At 31.5% G+C, this 20087-nt stretch overlaps 1 protein-coding gene across 1 annotated transcript; it reads right to left on the reverse strand.

Annotated features, from left to right (window-relative positions):
• Nucleotides 1–239: 239 nt before the first annotated feature.
• Nucleotides 240–20081, reverse strand: LOC132745211 (coiled-coil domain-containing protein 60-like; the record flags this gene model as incomplete). Its single annotated transcript, XM_060734062.1, has 7 exons — nt 19847–20081; nt 16952–17029; nt 16099–16175; nt 15206–15275; nt 14341–14465; nt 2975–3184; nt 240–344 (listed from the first exon to the last, which is right to left on the reverse strand). Coding segments are annotated over exons 1-7 (770 nt in total), but the record flags the coding sequence as incomplete, so codon positions are not given.
• Between the last annotated feature and the right edge of the window lie 6 nt (nt 20082–20087).

Raw genomic sequence — 20087 nt, forward strand, 5'->3', positions numbered from 1 at the left:
AACATAACATAACATACATTGACATAAAAGAATGGAGAGATCTCTAGCAACTTATTCTTTACAAAAAAAGAGGAGGCAAAAATACCAACTTGTTACATAAAGATAACATTATGCAGAACTTGCTATAAATGTCACAAGTGTGAATGTCACAAGTATGAATTTTACAAGTGTAAATGTCACAAGTGTGAATGTCACAAGTGTGAATGATGTGAATGTCACAAGTGTGAATGTATACTCACGTTAAACTCCAGCAGGACATAATAGGTGTCATCGGTGATGGGGGGTCTGTGCTCATAGCTTCCAAAATCCAATGTAAAACACACAGTTGTCGAAACAATGCATCCCTGAATGTTACAATGATATTATGTATAGTAAAAGTGTCCTATTATAAATGTGATACATTATTAGTTATAAAGATTTTTGACAGATTATATGGCCCTATATAAAGTGTTGTTTGGAAATATAACCTAATCCTCTAAATTGCATGGTAAATCATCAATTAAATAATATATTAAATATGTAATATTATTTTTAGGGTTTTTTGTTTTGGTTGAGTTTTATGTTGCACCAACATAGTAAAGGTCATATATATGGCGACTTTCCAGCTTTACTGGTGGAGGAAGACTTTGTTTTAATAATTGAATGTCTTTTTTTTTTTTTTTTTTTAATAAAAGAAATAAATTATTAGTTATGGCTTTATCAAATCATCATCAACAAGATATGTTTGTAAAACATGTATGCCCCCTATCAGCAGCCAATTAGTCATGTGATAAGGTTATTATGCGTGACTTCTGACCCAGTGATCAAACAATTAATAAGGGTTATAAAGTATCTACTGGTAATGACCTTGACCTTTGACCTCTTGACCCAAAACTCAATAGGGGTCATCTGCTGGTCACGACCAATCATCATACAAAGTTTGAAGTTCCTAGGCCTAGGCGTTTTTAGTAAATTGATCAGAAACCGTTTTTACCACCCTTGACCCCAAAATCAATAGGGGTCATCTGCTGGTCATGACCAATCACCATGCCTAGGTTGAAGTTCCTAGGCCTAAGGGTTCTCTTATTATTGATAAAACCGTTTTAACATACAAGGTCAATGTGACCTTGACCTTTGACCCCAAAATCAATAGGGGTCATCTGCTGGTCATGACCAATCACCATGCCATGTTTGAAGTTCCTAGGCCGAAGCGTTCTTTAGTTATTGATCAGAAACCGTTTTTACTTACAAGGTCATTGTGACCTTGACCTTTTACCCCTTATCCCAAAATCAATAGGAGTAATCTGCTGGTCATGACAAATCACCATACCAAGTTTGAAGTTCCTAGGCCTAAGTGTTCTTGAGTTATTGATCAGAAACCGTTTTTACTTAAAAGGTCAATGTGACATTGACCTTTGACCCCTTCACCTAAAACTCAATAGGGGTCATCTGCTGGTCATGACCAATCATCACACAAAGGTTGAAGTTCCTAGGCCTATACGTTTTTAGTTAATTGATCGGAAACCGTTTTTACCTACAAGGTCAATGTGACCTTGACCTTTGACCCCTTGACCCCAAAATCAATAGGTCATCTGCTGGTCATGACCAATCACCATACCAAGTTTGAAGTTCCTAGGCATAAGGGTTCTTAAGTTATTGATCGGAAAGCATTTTTACCTACAAGGTCAAATGTGACCTTGCCCTTTAACCCCTTAACCCCAAATCAATAGGGGTCATCTGCTGGTCATGACCAATCACCATACCAAGTTTGAAGTTCCTAGGCCTAAGGGTTCTTTAGTTATTGATCAGAAACCGTTTTTTACCTAAGAGGTCAATGTGACCTTGACCTTTGACCCCTTGACCCCAAAATCAATAGGGGTCATCTACTGATCATGACCAATCACCATCTCAAGTTTGAAGTCCCTAGGCCTAAGGGTTCTTTCATTATTGATCAGAAACCGTTTTTACCTACAAGGTCAATGTGACCTTGACTTTTGACCCCTTAACCCCAAAATCAATAGGGGTCATCTGATTGGTCATAACCAATCACCATACCAAGTTTGAAGTTCCTAGGCCTTAAGGTTCTTTAGTTATTGATTGGAAACCGTTTTTACCTACAAGGTCAATGTGACCTTGACCTTTGACCCCTTGACCCCAAAATCAATAGGGGTCATCTACTGATCATGACCAATCACCATACCAAGTTTGAAGTTCCTAGGCCTTAAGGTTCTTTAGTTATTGATCGGAAACCGTTTTTGCTTTCAAGGTCAATGTGACCTTGACCTTTGACCCCTTGACCCCAAAATCAATAGGGTCATCTACTGATCAATGACCAATCACCATACTAAGTTTGAAGTTCCTAGGCCTTAAGGTTCTTTAGTTATTGATCGGAAACCGTTTTAGCTTACAAGGTCAATGTGACCTTGACCTTTGACCCCTTGACCCCAAAATCAATAGGGGTCATCTACTGATCATGACCAATCACCATACCAAGTTTGAAGTTCCTAGGCCTTAAGGTTCTTTAGTTATTGATCGGAAACCGTTTTTGCTTTCAAGGTCAATGTGACCTTGACCTTTGACCCCTTGACCCCAAAATCAATAGGGGTCATCTACTGGTCATGACCAATCACCATACCAAGTTTGAAGTTCCTAGGCCTTAAGGTTCTTTAGTTATTGATCGGAAACCGTTTTTGCTTTCAAGGTCAATGTGACCTTGACCTTTGACCCCTTGACCCCAAAATAAATAGGGGTCATCTACTGGTCATGACCAATCACCATACCAAGTTTGAAGTTCCTAAGCCTAAAGGTTCTTTAGTTATCACTCGGAAACCATTTGGTCTACAGACCGACGGACCGACAAGTGCAAAGCAATATACCCCCTTTTCTTCGAAATGGGGGCATAATTAGAACTCCTGTATGGCGTCTGTAACGGTATGGCAAGTGTAACGGTAAACAATACAAAACCCTACAATTACGTTACATTTAACACACATACCTAGTGATATCCAAATCTGGCTCGCTGTCGGCTACAGATTCACGCATTGATATATTTGCGGACAGATTCGTATGCTGCGGCGTATAAGGGCGGGGAGTCTCTTGCTTCTTTTTACGTCTGCTGACAGGGCGGGAGTATGATGTCATCTCTGACGTCACCATGGCAGAGCGAGCACGCTGATATTCCTCCTCATGTTCAGCAAGTGCCATTCTATACAAAAATATTTAAAATGTCTACAGAAACTTAATATTAGAGGTACACACAACAACATCGGAACAAGTTTTATTCAACACATACTTCATTAATTTTGTACCCTCGAGTATGCATTCTGTTACCTTTTTCAAGGCAAAATAAAGAAATGAATAGAAACAAGAATGATTAAAATTAAGTACCATATTATTCAACCTTTCTCTTGAATCCTGAAACAATTTTTTCTTCGTGTATTTGGGAGGTATTTTGGATGTCACTGATTAAAGAAAACAGAACTCGTGCACCAGTATCTCACCAAGGGTTTCCGTGTAGGGGCGCTTTTACTTTTTGCCAAAAGGCTAAATTTTACTTTTTCAACAAACCTTTTCAGGCCCAAGGGCCCCCCCCTGGCGGGCCCTCGGGGTTTTATATTATTTAAAAAATATTTTAAAACCCCCCGGGAATTTTTCCTTTAAAAATTTTTTGCAGCACAAATTTTTTCCCCGGGGGCCCCCCCCAAAAAGTTTTGCTTTTAGTGCATTTAAAAAGGCAAAAAAGAAAAGGGTTTTTATTTGAAGCTTAAAAATTTTTTTCAAAAAATTTTTTCCCTCTTTTTATTTTATTTTTAAATTTTTAAAAAAATTTCTTTTTATTTATTTAAAAACAAGGAAACCTTTTTAAAAATTTCATTTCTCATTTTTTTTTTGAAAACTTTTTAAAAAAAGTTTTTCTAAAAAGGGGGAAAAAAAATTTTTTTGGGGAAATGGGGAAAAAAAAGAAAAAATTTTTTTTTACAAAAAATTTGGGCCCCAAAAACTTATTTTAAACCACCCTTTTAAAAAAAAAAAAAAAAAAAAGAGGGTTCCCAAAAAAAAATTCATTTAAAAAACCTATTTTTTCTGCGTTAAGGGTTAAAAGCAAGGTTAAAAAATTATTTGTAAATTTATTAAATTTCCAAAAAACATTTATTAAAACCAACCAAATTTTTAACATTTTTTTAATTTAATTTAAATTTAAAAAATTGAATCTTTTTACTTTTTTAAGGGGTCTTTTTTAAAAAAATTTTTTTTTAAAAAAAATTTAAAATTTTTTAAAAAAAAATTTTTTCTTTTTTCCCGGAGGGGTTTTTTTTAAAACCCAAAAATAAGATTTTTAATATGGGAAAAAAAACGGGGAAAAAAATTTTAATTTCATTAAATTATATTTTAAAAAAAGGGGAAATAAAAAAAAAAATTTTAAATTAAATTAAAAAAACTGGCCTAAAAAAACTTTCTGAATTTTTTATTAAAGGCAAGTTTCAACTGAAAAACCAAATTTCCCGGTTTTATTTTCCCCCCAAATTTTTGCCCGAAAATTTTAAAAAACCTTAGAAACCCCTTGCATTCAGAAATTTTAATTTTTTTTATTTTCAGGGTTTTTTTTCCCCCCAAAATTTCGTTTTAAAAATTTTTAAGGTTTTAAAAATAGGGGGATTATTTTCAACATATAGTTTTTTTTTTTTAAAAAACAAAAAAAGGGAAAAAATTTCCAAAAATTAGTGGGGTTTTTTTTGTATTTTCCCGGGAAATTTCCAAAAAAAAAACTTGAGGAATTTTTTCCTAAAAAGGGGGTTTTGTTTATAAAAAAAATTTAAATTTTTGTTCAAATTTTTGGGTTTGGGAAAAACTTTTTATAAAGCAAGGGGTTATTGGGGGAAAAACCCCTTTTTCCCAAATTTTGTTTCCCCCGGAACCCAAAAAAAATTTCTAAAAACAAAAAGGGAATTTTTAAAAATTTTTTTTGCTTTTAAGGGAAAAAACGGGGGTTTTCCCCCTTTACAGGGGGTTTTAACCCCCCCGCGGGTTTTAGCAAAACCTAAAAATTTTCTAGTTTCCGGGGCCCTGTTTTTTCAAAAAATTGGGGCCCTTTCAAGCCATTTCAAAGTTTATTAAATTTCGGGGCCCCTTCCTAAATGATTACAGGTTTAAAAAACTATCTTGGGGGGCCCCATAAATTTTTTTTAAAAACCCCAAAAAGATAAAAAAAAACTTACTGAAAAAATTTTCCCTTAAAAAAAAATCAGGATTTTTAATAGTTTAAAAAAATATTTCCAAAAATTTTTTTTTTTGGGGAAGGGCCCCAAAAAGGGGTTTCCCCCTTACTTAAAAATAACCCTTAAAAAAGTTAAACTTTTTTTTTAACAAGGAACCAAAAAAAAAAAAAGCGGGGAAAAAACCCCCTTTTGTTTTAGAAGGAAAATTTTTAAAAATTTATTCCAAAAGTTTTGGAAAAAAAAAAAAAAGGGAAATTAAAAAAATTTGGTTTTGGAAATTAAAAGGGGGAATTGTTAATTTTAAAAAAAAAAAAAAAAAAAATTTCATGGGAAAAAAATAAAATGGTTTTGGGTTGATGAGATTTTAATTTTCTGAAAGAAAAAAAAAAATTTTTTGGGAAAAAAAAAAAAATTGGCGGGGTTTCCATTGGGTTTCTTTTTAATTATTTTTCCCCTTTTTAAAAAGGTTTTTTTTTCCGGGTTCCTTTTGGTTTTAAATTTTTTAAAAAATTGGGAAAAAAGTTAAAAAAAAATTTTTTTGTCCTTTGCTTTTTTTTGAAAAAGGCAAGGGTTTTGTTAAAAAAAAATATTTTAGGCCACCCCCCTTTTTAAATTTTTTAAATTTTTGGTCTTTCATTTACCCCTCGTGGGGGAGTTGGAAAAAGGGAAAATTTTTTTTTTTTTTTTTAAAAATTTTAAATTAAAAAAAGGGTGAAAATTTTTTAGGGGCCCCCTTTTTTTTTTTTTATTTTTTGGTTTTTTTCCAAAAAAAACCCGGGGCCCCCAAAAATTTTTTTGTAAATTTGGGGAAAAAAAAAAAAAAAAAAAACCCGGAAAAAATTTTCCCCTTTTTTTCCCCCCCATGCAAAAAAAAAAAAATTAATTTCCGGAAAAAGCCCCAGCGCAATTTAAAAAAATTTATTAAAAAAAAAATTCGGGGAATTTTGTTTTTAGTTTTTGGGGAATTTTTATTTTTTTAAAACCCCAACCCAAAAAAAAATTCGGAATTTTCCCTTGAATTAAAATTTCCCCCCAAATTTTCCCTGGTAAAAAAAAAAAAAAACAAAAGGCGGCCGCCCCTTTAAAACGGGCCCCCTGTTTTTTTTCCAAAATTTATTTTGTTGGAATTAAAAAAATTTGGGCCAAAACCCAAAAACGGGCTTTTTTTAAAAAATGCCCCTTTTATGAGGGGGCAAACGGCCCCGGGGGTAATTTTAAAGGTTTTTAATTTTTTTCCCAAAAATAATTTTCTAGTATTTAAATTTTTTTAAATTGTTTTTTTTCTTTTCGGGGCGGGGAAAAGCCTTTTAAACCGGGGGGGCCCGGGTTTGGGGGGCAACCCCAAAATCCGAATTTTAGTATTAAAAAACCCGGGGAGAAAAACTGCTTTTTTTTAAAAAAAAGCCAAAAAAAGTTCCAGGGGGGGGCCCCCTTTTGGGCCCCCTTTTTCGGTTTTTAAAAGGGGGCTAGCCCAAACCCCTACTTGGGTTGGAAATGAGGCTGTTAGGAAAAAGTTTTTTTATCTTTAAATGGGGAAAAAAAAAAAAAAAAAGAATTTTTTAAAAATTTTTCTTTTTTTTTCTTTTTGTAATTTGGAAAAATTTGGGAAATAATTTTTTTGGGCCCAAAAATAGTGTTTTTTATGTGGGACCCTTTTTTTCAAGATTTTTTTTTTTTTTTTTTTTTTAATAATAACCCCTGGACCCTTTTTTTAAAGGTTTTTTTTTTTTTTTTTTTTTTTTTGAACAACCTTTTGGGCATTTTTGGAAAAAAAAAAAATTTGGGAAAACCCAAAAAAAAAAAAAAAAAATTTGGGGGCCCGAGTTAGCAAAAAAAAAAAAAAAACTTTTTTTTTTTTTTTTTTTCCCAAAGGAAAAACCCCAAAAAAAAAAGTTTTTAAAAAAAAATTAAAATTTTGGGGTTTTTAAATCCCAAAAAGGGTTTTAAAACCCCTTTTTAAAATGGGCCCAAAATTTTGAAAAAGTTCCTTGGGTTTTGGTTTTTTAAAAATTTAATAAAAAACCCCCAAAAATTTTCCCCTTTTAAATTTTCAGGGGGAAAATTTTAAAGAAAAAACGTCATTAAGTACCCCAAAAAGGATTTTTTTTGCAAATTATAAAGGGGCCAAAGGGCAAGATTGATTATTTTATAAAAATATTTTTCCCCTTTCACCAAAAAAAAAAAAAAAAAAGTCGATCCCTTTTTAAATTTAGGGTTCCCCCGGGGGGGTTTTAGTTTTTAAAATTTTTTTCAAAAATTTTTCCAAAGGGAAAAAAAGGGCTGTTTTTTTGTAAACAATTTTTTTTTAAATAGGTTAAAATTTACGTTGAAAAGGGCTTATTTTTTTTTATAAAAACCTCGTTTAAAAATAAGTTGGGGTTTTGATTATTGGGAAAAAAAAAATGATTTATAAAAAATCAATATTTGGGATTGGGTTTTTAGAAAAAATGTGTTACAAATATATATAAAAAAAAGGGGGGCTTGATTTTTACCAACCCCGAGGGGGTTTAAAAACCCCCTGGGGACCGGGGGAAAAAAATTTTTTCAAAAAAAGGAAATTATTAAAATACAAAACCAAAACCAAAATTGTATTTTTAGAAATTTTTTGAAAAACCCCTTATATAAAGGTTTAGGATGGGTTTTTTTAAAAATTTCCCTTTTTAAACCTTTCCCAATTTAAAAAGGCCCGAATTTATTTTAAAAAACCCGTTAAAAAAAAAACATTTTTAAATTGTTTACAAAAAAAAAAAAAAATTGGGATTTTTGAAAAAGTTTTCTAGGGGGAATTAAATCTTTTTTCCCCCTTTGTTGGGGGCCCTACCCCAAAAAGTTACCATTTTGGTTTTCCCAAAAAAAAAATAAAAATTTTTAAATTTTATTTTAAGGGGGCCCCCTGGGCTTTTAAGAAAATTTTAATTTTTCTTTGGGGCATATTTATTTTTTAAGGGGTTTTTAGTAAAAGTAAAAAAGGGGCGGTGTTGTTCTTTTATTTTTTTACCCTTTTTACAATAACAAAAAATTTAAAAAAAAAAAATTTTCAGGGGAAAATTTATGTAAAAAAAAAAAGATAAAATTAAATTTTAAAAAAAAAAAAAAATTTTTCCCAAAAAACCAAAAAAAAAATGTAATTTATTTCCGCGCTTCCCCGTTTTTTTGGGGGTTTGGGGCCCGGGGCTCAGGGCCCGTTTATCATTTTTTTCAAATTTTTCCCCAAAAACTTTTTCACTTGTCCATCTGCTTTTTTGTGTTTAAGAATGTAGGGGGCGCCACCCGGGACCATTTTAGGGTAAGGGAAAAACACCCCCTGGGATTTAAAAAGGTTTTTTGTTTTTTATTTTTTTTGATACCAAAAAGGGGGGGAAATTTTTTTTAAATTGGGCTCCCCAAAAAAAAAAAAGATTTTTTTTTTCTTAAAGGGGGAGTTCCTCCCTTTTAAAAAAAAAATTTATCATAAAAAAGGTGGGGTTTTTCTCCCCTTTTAAAAAAAATTTTTTTTCTTTTTAAAAATTTTAGGGAAAAAAAAAAATTTTTATATTTTGTTTTTAAGGGGGGGTTGTTTTTTCTTTTAAAAAAAGTTATTCCCAAAAGGGGGTTTTTTTTCTTTCCCTTTTTTTAAATTTTTATTTTTTGGTGGGGTTGGTTTTTCCCTTTCAAATTTTATATTTTCCCTTTTTTTTAAGGGTTGGGATTTTCAGGGGTTTTTTTTGTGGGGTTAGAATTTTTTTTTAGACTTTAAAAATTAATTTAAGGGAATTTGAAAAAGGGGAAAAAATTTAAAAAAATTTTATAATATAAAAGGGGGCCCCCCCATTTAAAGCCTTTTGAAATCCCTTTTTTTTTTTCCTTTTTTTTCTTTATTTTAAAAGTTTTAAAAACCCCAAGGGTTTTTAAAAAAAGTTTTTTATAACCCAAATTTTCCCCCGGGATGGGGTTTGATGTTTTTAAAAAAAGAAAAAAAAAATAAACCCTTTTTTTCCCCGCAGTTAATTTTTGTTTTTTAATTATATTGGCAAATGAGTAATAAATGTTTTGGAAACTGTAACAAATTACCAAAGTTTTTGAGAAATACAAATGATTGCATAACTGAGGCATAATGGGCCTTTAAGTATTCGAAAAAAATTCAACCACCAGTCTCATAAAAAATAATCATCGTGAAAGTTGAGATTTAAATTTGTGAATCATTTTTAACAGGAGACAATTAATGCATGCAATAAGATTTGCCACATCATGAGAAAAATTGACCAAATACTCAAAGAGTACTGGAAGTAATAATACAAGTAGAGTTAGTAAACCAGGAAAATAATAATATCTGTTGTGTTTTAGTTACATATATGGTGGTTAAAAGCTTATACTGGTATTTTCTAACAGTTAAACTTAGCACCAGTAATTGATATTTAATTTATACAATTCATAGTATTACACGAGATCATGCAGCATTGGGAATTGGCAATATAAGCTTTAAAATCTCTCCGTTCACAAAAATATATAACCTAACGATTTATAAAATGACTCAAAACAAGGCACCTTACATTGTAATTTGAATCCTTTTACATGCCAAAGAAAACTTTTGTCTAAAAATCTATTTTAATTAGTGCCAGTATGAAAATTATTTAATTTTCATATACCATACTATTTCCCATGTGAATTTTCAAAGGGCCAAGAGATTCATCCTTTCTCATTTCACTAACTTAAGGATTAATGACCTTGACCTTTAATGACAATTAACCTCCTTCAAAAGTAATTGATATGTAATGACCATATGACAATTTTTAAGGCAAACCTATTTATTCATAAAATATAAAAGGATTGACCTTGAAACTTAATTTTATTCAATACTTTCTAACTTTTCATCTCACTTTTGGATAAATGACCGAAGACCTGTCTGTTGCAAAAATGACCTTTGACCTGTAGCAATTTTAATACAATGACCTAAATTAAACACTAAGTGACCTTGACATTTATTTAATCTACAATATGACCTTCACAATAGCTTATTATGCAAAGCCTAACATGTCACTGGTATAGGAAATTTTGCTGAAAATGTGAAAACAACCTTGTTTTCATATTTCGTTGGGTTTTATTAAGTCACAGCAACACTGCAAATTTAAGTCATGTGACATTTTATCAAGATTTACTAGTTGAGGAAAACCAACTAGATCCCTTTTTTGGGAATTACTAGGCACAAAGTGGGAAGCAGAGTAGAACCATGGATGTTCAGTTTAGCTAGATGGACACCAGTTCCTCGAAGGGAAGCATCTGAATATCCTAACAATATTTGAACCTACATTGATGAAGGGCTGGCAATGTTTACAACTTGACGACATTATATTAAATGAGTGTGCAATGAAGAAAATGTTTTCAATAAAATTCTACATATTTAAAAAATGCTCAAACTAAAAAGGGCATACCCCTATGCCACTGCCAAAAAAAAAACAAAACAAAGGGGAAATTTTCCCGATGGGGGCTATGAGGAATGTTTCAGATTTTTAAATTTTTTTTTTTTTTGTTAAAAAAATTTAAACCAAAAAAAAAAAATATGCCCCATTGCCGTATTTTCCTTTCTTTGTGTTAAACCTTCCCTATTTTAAAGGTTAAAGAGGTTGACTATTCATTTTTTAATTTTTTCCGAAATTTAAAATTTAAAGGGCTCCTTTCGGACTGTTAATCATGCCCAAATTTTTTAAAAAAACCCAAAATGTCAATAAAAATTTACATACCACAAGTTTTGACGACTGTTCATTATCAGATAACAATAACATTTTACAACTGACGGTTCCTTATCAAAATATTCTAGGACTGTTCATCATAAATTATTTTATGTCATTTTAATATTATTGAATGATAATAACAACTGCAGTGATGCAAACATTTTTATTGAACATAAAAATTATACACGTTTAGATGTACCATAATTGAGAATCAATAAGATACTGTCTTGTGATGAGTATTAACATTCATGCTCTACGGACAGAAGGTTGTCTTCTTCAGAAGCAAATCTCGAATAAAATCACGTTTCAGAAAATTAATCCCATTTCATTACTGACGGCGTCGGATAATATTAAAGCTAAATATTTCTTGAAAAAATACATCTCTGCAAAGCTTATTCAAAACTGAATCAACCTAAGTGAAAATTGATCAGGAAGTTATATCTTCTTTTTTTTACCGCCAACACTCAACACTCAACCAACTTATGGTAGTTAATCGATAGATTCTACGTGTATTTTTTAAACCTCACTAGCTTGAAATAATATACTGCGGAAAATCTGTTGTTAACAGGGTGTGCGGTTATTACGTAGGGTTTTCCCTGTCGACCATTTCCCGCAAATAGATGAGAACATCGAAGCCGTCAGTGCTATGAATGGTGTTATAAAATGGCGTGTTTTGGAAGTTTTTGTTGAAACTTCTCCAAATACCTCCAGAGGCGTGCACGTCGCGGAGAAGGCACACGGAAGGTCATAGTCAAGTCATCATAAGTACCAGAGGTGATTGGTTGACCTGTCGTGACTTACTCTGGAGGTTTGGCGCTAATAGATGCCGTTTTGTTGTCGTCAGTCAGAAAGTTGATGCCTTGACGGTATTGTCGTCTCCTTTACCACCAAAGAACGAAGAATGGGCTTCCCAGGAAGAATCTGCTTGAAAAAAAGACGTCCCAGATGCTATAATCTCGGACATATGGTTATTCCGGCGCCGAGTATAAATAAACTTAAACACACACACTTTTGTTGAAAACAAAACAACATCACATTTTCTGTAGTAATTTTTCAAGTGTTGTAAAATGAATAAGAAATTCCTCTTATGCCGCCCATTATTTTTAGAACACAACCATAAAAGTTCTTTTTTTTTATTTTTCAAATAAACATTTATCACTTCAGCGCGAGCAAATATCGGTTTCAAATTAAAGTTTCGTAAGATATGTTAATGACTTCCCGATGCTCGACTGTAAGTAATTTGTATATGTATGCGGTTTTTTTTTGTTTTTGTTTTTTTTTGTTTTTGTTTTTAATTAAAGCTTCTTATTCTTTAATATTTTTTATGTATCTCATAATCTGTATTGAAAATTTGAATTTTATTACAAATGGACTATCAAATTATGATGTATGCCCTAGAATTGAATAAACTTTCTAATTACACACAATACGGGGTCATACTGATCTTGCGTCTTTCTCTGAAATACTTATTTCCTTGTTAAAACATATTTGACCACATATTTCTGTCAATTAACTGTTCACTTTACTTCCGATTTTGTTGTACGGAAACACATGTTTCTATTGTGTTTTCTAATTCAATTCGAATCTATAATCAGTTTAATGGGATCACCACCGGGTAAACGACTACTAGGTACTTTGGTCATGTTTTTTACCACAAATATTTGAATGTTTCTATTGGGATTAAAATGAGCATAGTTAACTAAACAACTGTTTGTATAAATTCCTGACCTGTCTAATTCTAATTATGAGATTAGTGAATATATAAGACTTTCACTACAAAATATTCCTAAACAAAAGAGCACATGTTTAAATTTATTCCTATACAAATAAAAGATCAGAGTAGGGATCTGTCAATTACCAAAGATACTTTTATGTTAAAAGTTTGATTAATGAATTATGTAAGATGAAAATATAAGTATTGCTTTTTTTATTTTTGCTAATGTAAAATGTAATATTGTGCTGGGATTTTGTCGAGGTCCTTAGGGGTTTTGTAGTTAAATAGTTTTTTTTCGGCGATAATGGTTAAAGAATAAAAATGTTTTTAAACTATATGTTCATCACCATCAGTGAATTTTTAGTTAAATGTATGCAAAATATTTACTAAACAGCTATATGATTTAGCGGTTTTTATGAGCGTTTTCCGCGTACAGCCTCCTGGGGTGTACAAATAAGTTAGTTTTCCTTAGTTATCACGCAAGCATGATCCATGTCTCTGATGTAAGCGACAGTTTACAATTATTTGTCTTTAAAAAATATTAAGGACTATTAATAGTTTATAACAACAAAAGCACATGCAATATTTAGAATTTTAGTTTTCAACGTTCTAATTAATGACCCTTTTAAAAAATTGGCGTGCAGTGTAAATTGGGAAAATTTTTACAAAAATTAAAAAAATTTTTTGCCAGAATTAAAGCAATTTTTCTTTTTAAAATTTCATTTTTGCTTTTTGTTTAAAAAAAAATGGATAAAATTTTTTTTTAAGGGTTTTTTATACCAGAAAAATATTTAATAAGACGTACGTAATAGCCCAAAAATGATTTTCCCGGGGCCCCGGGATTTAGTCCGAGTAGTAAATTTAAAAAAAATCAAGAAATTTTTAAATTATTATCTTACAAATTTCCCAAAATGAAATTAAAAAATAAAATATTTTCAATTGGGAAATTCTGTATGAGTGAGAGTCCCGCTTTTGAAAAAAAACAAAGTACCTTTTTTTTGACCCGGGAAATTTCCGTTTGGCCCGTATGACGTCACGGAGTTAATATTTAAACAAAAAACAAGAATTTTTTTAGAGAATTATTATCTTTCAAATTTCAATATGAAATTAAAAGATGAAAAAAATTTTTATATTGGGAAATGTCTTGTTTGATGATAGGCAGCTTAGAAAAAAACAAAGGTTACTATTTTTGACCCGATTACCGCAGGCAGGGAAATTTTACAGACAGTTATTTAAAATTTGGGTCGGATAGCCTCCCAAAAACCCCCCAATTTATTTTTTGTTTGATTGTTGTAATAAAACCCTTTTTATATAAACCTTTGGGTTTTGGGGGTTTTAAAATAAAGGGGCCTGGTTTTTTTCCCCGGGAAAATTTGGGGAAACCAAAATTATAAGTTCTTTTAGATTTTTTTCAATTGGCCCCTAAACCCTTAAAACCAAATTAAAAACAATTAAATTTCTTCTTCCCTACTTTAAATTTAAAAGTAACACAATTACAATGGATAATACAATTACATTTTTCATAAAAAAAATAGATGGCCACTTGTAAACCAGTATTGACATACTCTATAATTATGAACTAAATACATCATAAGACTCTTTATTATTCAGTCTGGAGATAGCTAACAAACATTCTCTTAGAAATGTTGTCGGCCTCATAAAACCATTATAAATGATATTCCTAGCATGCACACGAGCATACAAGGTAGGAAGGAAAACCTACTTTGCTAGATCTACATCACTGTTCATATCATCATCCGTATCATCGTCGCTCTCCGTTTTTGGTGGCTGAAATTCATTGCGTAACTGTTCTCTACGTTTTCTTATAGCCTCCTCAGATGCTTCTTTCTGTAGTAACATCATACAAGTCATCATAAAGATATTCATACAACTACATCATAAATATATTCATACAACTAACTACATGATGAAATAACAGTATACAACTACATCATCAATATATTCATACAATTACAGCATAATGATATTCATACAACTACAGCATAAAGATATTCATACAACTACATCATGAAGTAACATAATACAAGTAGATCATAAAGTAACATCATTCAACTACATCATAAAGATATTCATACAACTACATCATGAAGATATTCCTACAACTACATCATTAAAATATTCATACAACTACATCTTTTTGATATTCATACAATTACATCATCATCATTAAATCACATCATAAAGATATTCATACAACTGTAACGAATGTGCAAGTCCATGTAAATGATAAACCAGGTTATGTAATATTGTAAAATCTTTTTTAAGCCCAAGAAACCTTGAACATTAATTGACCTGAATTCCCATCAAACTTTGTGTTGTTCCCTGATATAGTAATTACCATGTATTTTTTTCTTGTATTGTATTTGTATTGTATGTAAACAGAGAATATGTATATATAGAAAAGGGCAAATGTTAAAACAGCAAATATGTAGGATATGAGTCAATAAACAAATTGTTACTATTTTTAGAAACAGTATTAAAATGACTGATAAAGAAGGAAGTACAAACTAGCAACTTTATATGCTTCATCAAATCTTTTTAGAGAATATAATAAAATTGAGGCTTACTTTATGCTGTTTCTCTTTGTCTATCAAATCAAACAGACCATGTCCGAGGCTCACATTTCTGATCATGTTCCTGTAATATCAAATCATCACAGGGTTCAATACACAATGTATAAAGAGAATATAAAGTGAGATTATAGAATCGTTAAAGGGACTCCACTGAGGTTTTATGACATGAAGGGACTAGAAATTCAAATATTTGGCAACCATTTAATGCAGGTCTGACCTCAGTGGAGCTCCTTAAATAAAATTGAGCCGCGTCACGACAAAACCAACATAATGTGTTTGCGACCAGCATGGATCCAGACCAGCCTGTGCATCTGCGCAATCTGATCAGGATCCATGCTGTTCGCTATCGGTTTCTCTACTTGTTATAGAGTTTGTAAGCGAACAGCATGGATCCTGATCAGATTGCGCGGATGTGCAGGCTGGTCTGGATCCATGCTGGTCGCAAACCCATTATGTTGGTTTTGTCAAGACACGGCTCAAATAAATGTGTTCCCTTATAATATATCATTTTATTCAAAGAGTTTAATAAATTCAGTTATGAAACTATTATGAAATGACATATGTAATAGAAAAGGCATCAAAATACGAGGCTATCTGATAGTGTACTTATACCACTGTGCATGCATATGTATATGATTTAACTCTGACACATGTTCAACAGAATTTAGGTTCCCAAACTATTGATGCAAACTATGATACAAATATACAATATAATATGTGATTCACAAAGAGATAACTATAGAAAGAGAAATCAATATGGCTGTTTCAGATGAAATTTTTTCATTAACTTAAAAACAGAATGATTGTTTTGTTTTCGAATTCTTCATTATCAAGAATATTCTGACTGTACCTAATAATTTAACATAAAAATAACAAAAACATTTTACCTTCCATGTACAACAGCCTTGTTTAGAGTATTTAAATCTTTCCTTGATCTCCGTAATACAAACTTTGCCGCAGTGAACTAAAACACAAAATACAATAATATAAGTGATGTGTTAAAACTGTAACCTATATAACAGGTACAAAACTTTTACTCACATTGTACATGTACATGTACATTTGAATTAACAGAAAAAAATAACTCCCATTGGCCAATGGGAAATGAACATTACAAAAAAAGTTTGTTTGTTTGTTAATGTTTGATTGGGTTATTAATATGTCACATCAACACAGTATAATGTCATATGGCGACATTCCAGCTTTACTGGTGGAAGAAGACCTCAGGTGCCAGTGAAGTTCCATGCATTATTTCAGGCACAAATGTGCACCTTAGTAGAACAACAGACTTTCAGTAACCTTACTGGATAGCTTCCTCATATGAAAGAATCCAAAGTCGATGTCAGGATTCAAACCCAAAGTGGTGAGGGGCAAGTGGTTTGAAGTCAACAACCACTCGGCCACAGACACCCCCTACAAAAATAGTGCGTGGTAACAAATAGAACATATTGTGAGAAAAAGCTAAGTAACAAAGTTTCTACCAAGTATTATACCATATAAATATATTTTACTGTTTAGCCAAAAAGAAATGAGCCGCGCCATGACAAAACCAACATAGTGCTATTGCAACCAACATGGATCAGATTCCATGCTGTTCGCTTACAAACCGTATAACAAGTAGACAAACTGATAACGAACAGCATCGATCCTGATTAGACTGGTCTGGATCCATGCTGGTCAGAGATGCACTTTGTTAGTTTTGTCATGGCGCGGCTCTTAATGTAATTAACTGAGACATACAGCAGGTTTAGGAGCTGTATCTTTCTTTTCTTCCTCTTCATCCGACTCATCAGAACTGCTGGATGAACTTGCATGTTCCTGAAATATACATTAGAAAAAATCTACCTCATAATCTTCCATTAATGTCAATCCCTATTCCCTAAAGCAGGGACATAGACATGTATGCACATCAAAATTGCAAGAAAGATAAAAATGTTTTGTTTTTTTTAAAAAGGGGAGTAAAGAAGAAAATTAAAAATTGTTAAAAACTGGGGGCTGGAAAACTCTGAGGGTGAGACATAATAATGTTCAATGCAAGCTATGTCAAGGGCAACTGGTGGTTCCATTGGTATGCCGTCCTTGGGAAGAAAGAGAAGTTATAATAGTCTGAAGTGGCTGTGAATTACATATAAGAAAAGCTTAACCATGTAAAGGGATAGATCATTTCCTTATATTTTCTCAAATTCAAATTTATTTATCTTCCAATCTTGACAGAGAGCATTGATAAATCAATGCTTTTTAGATTAAAATGTACTATACATAAAAGTTTCATTACAAATTTATATGACTGTTGAGTTAAATTTTTGTGCTTTCATTGACATTCCTCAGCTAAAAGGATTGTGTGGTATGATAATTAAAACTTATATTTGCAGTAATGTACGTACATCTTGAAGTTAAACATCAATAGAACTTCGATATATATTATCAGTTATAAAGATTTTTTCACAGTTATAATTTTGCTGTATAAATCAGGTTTTATTGGAAACATATGTTTATATAAATATGGTCATATAACCTGTCTAGAATCTTTATAACAAATTAATAATAAAGCTTAAGAATTTTTTTTTATTCATATATTGGCAACTGTCATGTATAATAGAGACTATTGAACGAGTGTCTAAAGCTCAATACTGAATTTATTGAACGAGTTGAATTAAGTAATATCACGCAAGCCTCTGGGGACCATAATATTATTTTATTCAACGAGTTCAATAAATTCAGTAATGAACCTACACAAATACAATATTCTTTTTATGACATACTCAAAATTACGACTGTTCAAAGTGAAAAGATTCTTTTTCAATTGATGCCCCTATAGTGATGCTCACATTTAGCGCGTCTCTACACTATGCGTAACGCAAATGATGTCATGTCAAAAATATATGCAGTACCATTTTTACAGAGTCGCAAAAGCTGCACGGGTATGTGATATATAGTATTTATAAACATCATGATTAGCCAATGAAAAGAGATGTTACAAAAACTTAATGTGCAGTATCACAGAGCTATATTTAAATGGAGAGGAAGCTCATGACATCATACAATTAAAATCTGTATCAGGAAATCGGCCTATCACACGTTCACATTTTTGCGAGATTTTCCGAGACATGATATTGGACACAAGGAAATTTACTTATATGTACGCGGCCATGTTATCAAAAATTTATGGTAATTAAAAGAAAATGCAAAAAAAGGACTTTCAAAAATGAATGTAAAAAATAAAAAAAATAATAAAGATTAAGAAGATGTAAATTATTATCAGTAAAAGATGAAAATGTAAATGAATTTGGTTACATAACATGGCAGAAGCTGATCAACTGCAAGGGCCAATGAATCTCGTGCAACCTGGGATTGTGGGTCAAGATTGTAAAATGTTCTATTTTTAGAGTTTGAATCCCTCTCTTGCAGTATTATATTATTAGTTATAAAGATTTTCGACAGATTATATAGCCCTTAATATTAACGGTTGTTTTGAAATATAACCCGAGCCACTAGGTTAAGGTTTTAAAGCAAACAACAGTTTAAATACAGCCATAAAACCAGTCAGAAAATTAATGTTTATAACAAATTTAATTTATACAGCAAACATCATTTTTTTTAATTTTTTTTTTGGTGAAAAAAATGAGATTTCTTCATAAATTGACTGCAGTCGTGTATAATAAAAAACTATATTATAACATAATGCATATCCAATGAAAAGCCATGTTAAAAACATGCAGTATTATAAATATATATATGTACATGTATATATGTATATGTATATGTTTGTGTAAGCTTGTTTACATGATTGTAAAGCTGCCAAAAACTCATGATTAAATCGCAATTTGCAATCTGTAAATCAACAATTTATATCTACAAATGTCAAAACTTTAAAGGAAATTGACATTGTATTTTCTTACAGGTAAACACATAGGTATAACATAAACAATACCTACTTGAAACAATCTTTGATAAAGTTCAGATAAGAATATATATTAAAGATAAAACTAAACACTGTATCATTATCTAAATTCTTCCAGTAAGTAAGTATGTTTAAATAGCTAGCTGATGAATTTTTTTTTAGGGTATACATTCTGTAAAAGGACTTGATTTAATAATGACTTGTTTAAACTTACACATAACTTGCCCAGGTAAGAATTTGCCCACCAACAAAATTCTTATGATTAAGATATCATTTTATCATTAACAGATCTGTACCATGGCAAATGGACACTTTTTAAAACTTAAATAAAAAGACACTCATAGAAAAATGAACAAAACAGTTTGTCGCACCAGTACTCCTTTTTTTAGTTATTGAATTTTAATTTAATAAGTTTATTTTTTTCCTTTAAGTATCTAATAATTTCTTCATACATTTTAAGCAAAATAGTTTCTCTCCTTATTAGTTTTCTACTAGAACAGGTCTTCAGCAGTGTCTGAAATATGTACTTTAAAATTAACCCTTTAAGGACATATGACTGGTGACATGTCTGGGGTCCATACTTGACAGCAAAAGAGGCTGATAGACCCTCAACTCAATAAAATGATAGACCCTCAACTCAATAAAACATAAACAATGAACAATAACAAGTGAATAGCATGACATGTGTATCTTAAATATTTAAGCATGGAATAATGGTTACATAATATATATACCTCGGTCCACTGGCCAAGTGCATGCAGTATCATCTTTTTCTCATCGAGGTAGAAAGGATCGCCTATTCCCATGTAAGGTTTGTGACTTGCTGATCGGAAGCCCATGTTAGATAACTGATTCTGCCGACGGAAGTAATTACTTATGAACACTTCCTCTCGTGATGGGCTCTCTAGATTGAAATTTAACTTATCTCGAGCCAGTAATTTAACCCCCTTGCATGATGGGATGGGCAAGGGGACT

The sequence above is a fragment of the Ruditapes philippinarum genome, unplaced genomic scaffold (assembly GCF_026571515.1).
Source record: "Ruditapes philippinarum isolate M1 unplaced genomic scaffold, ASM2657151v2 ctg14060_1_1_1_1, whole genome shotgun sequence".
Lineage (NCBI taxonomy): Eukaryota > Metazoa > Mollusca > Bivalvia > Venerida > Veneridae > Ruditapes > Ruditapes philippinarum.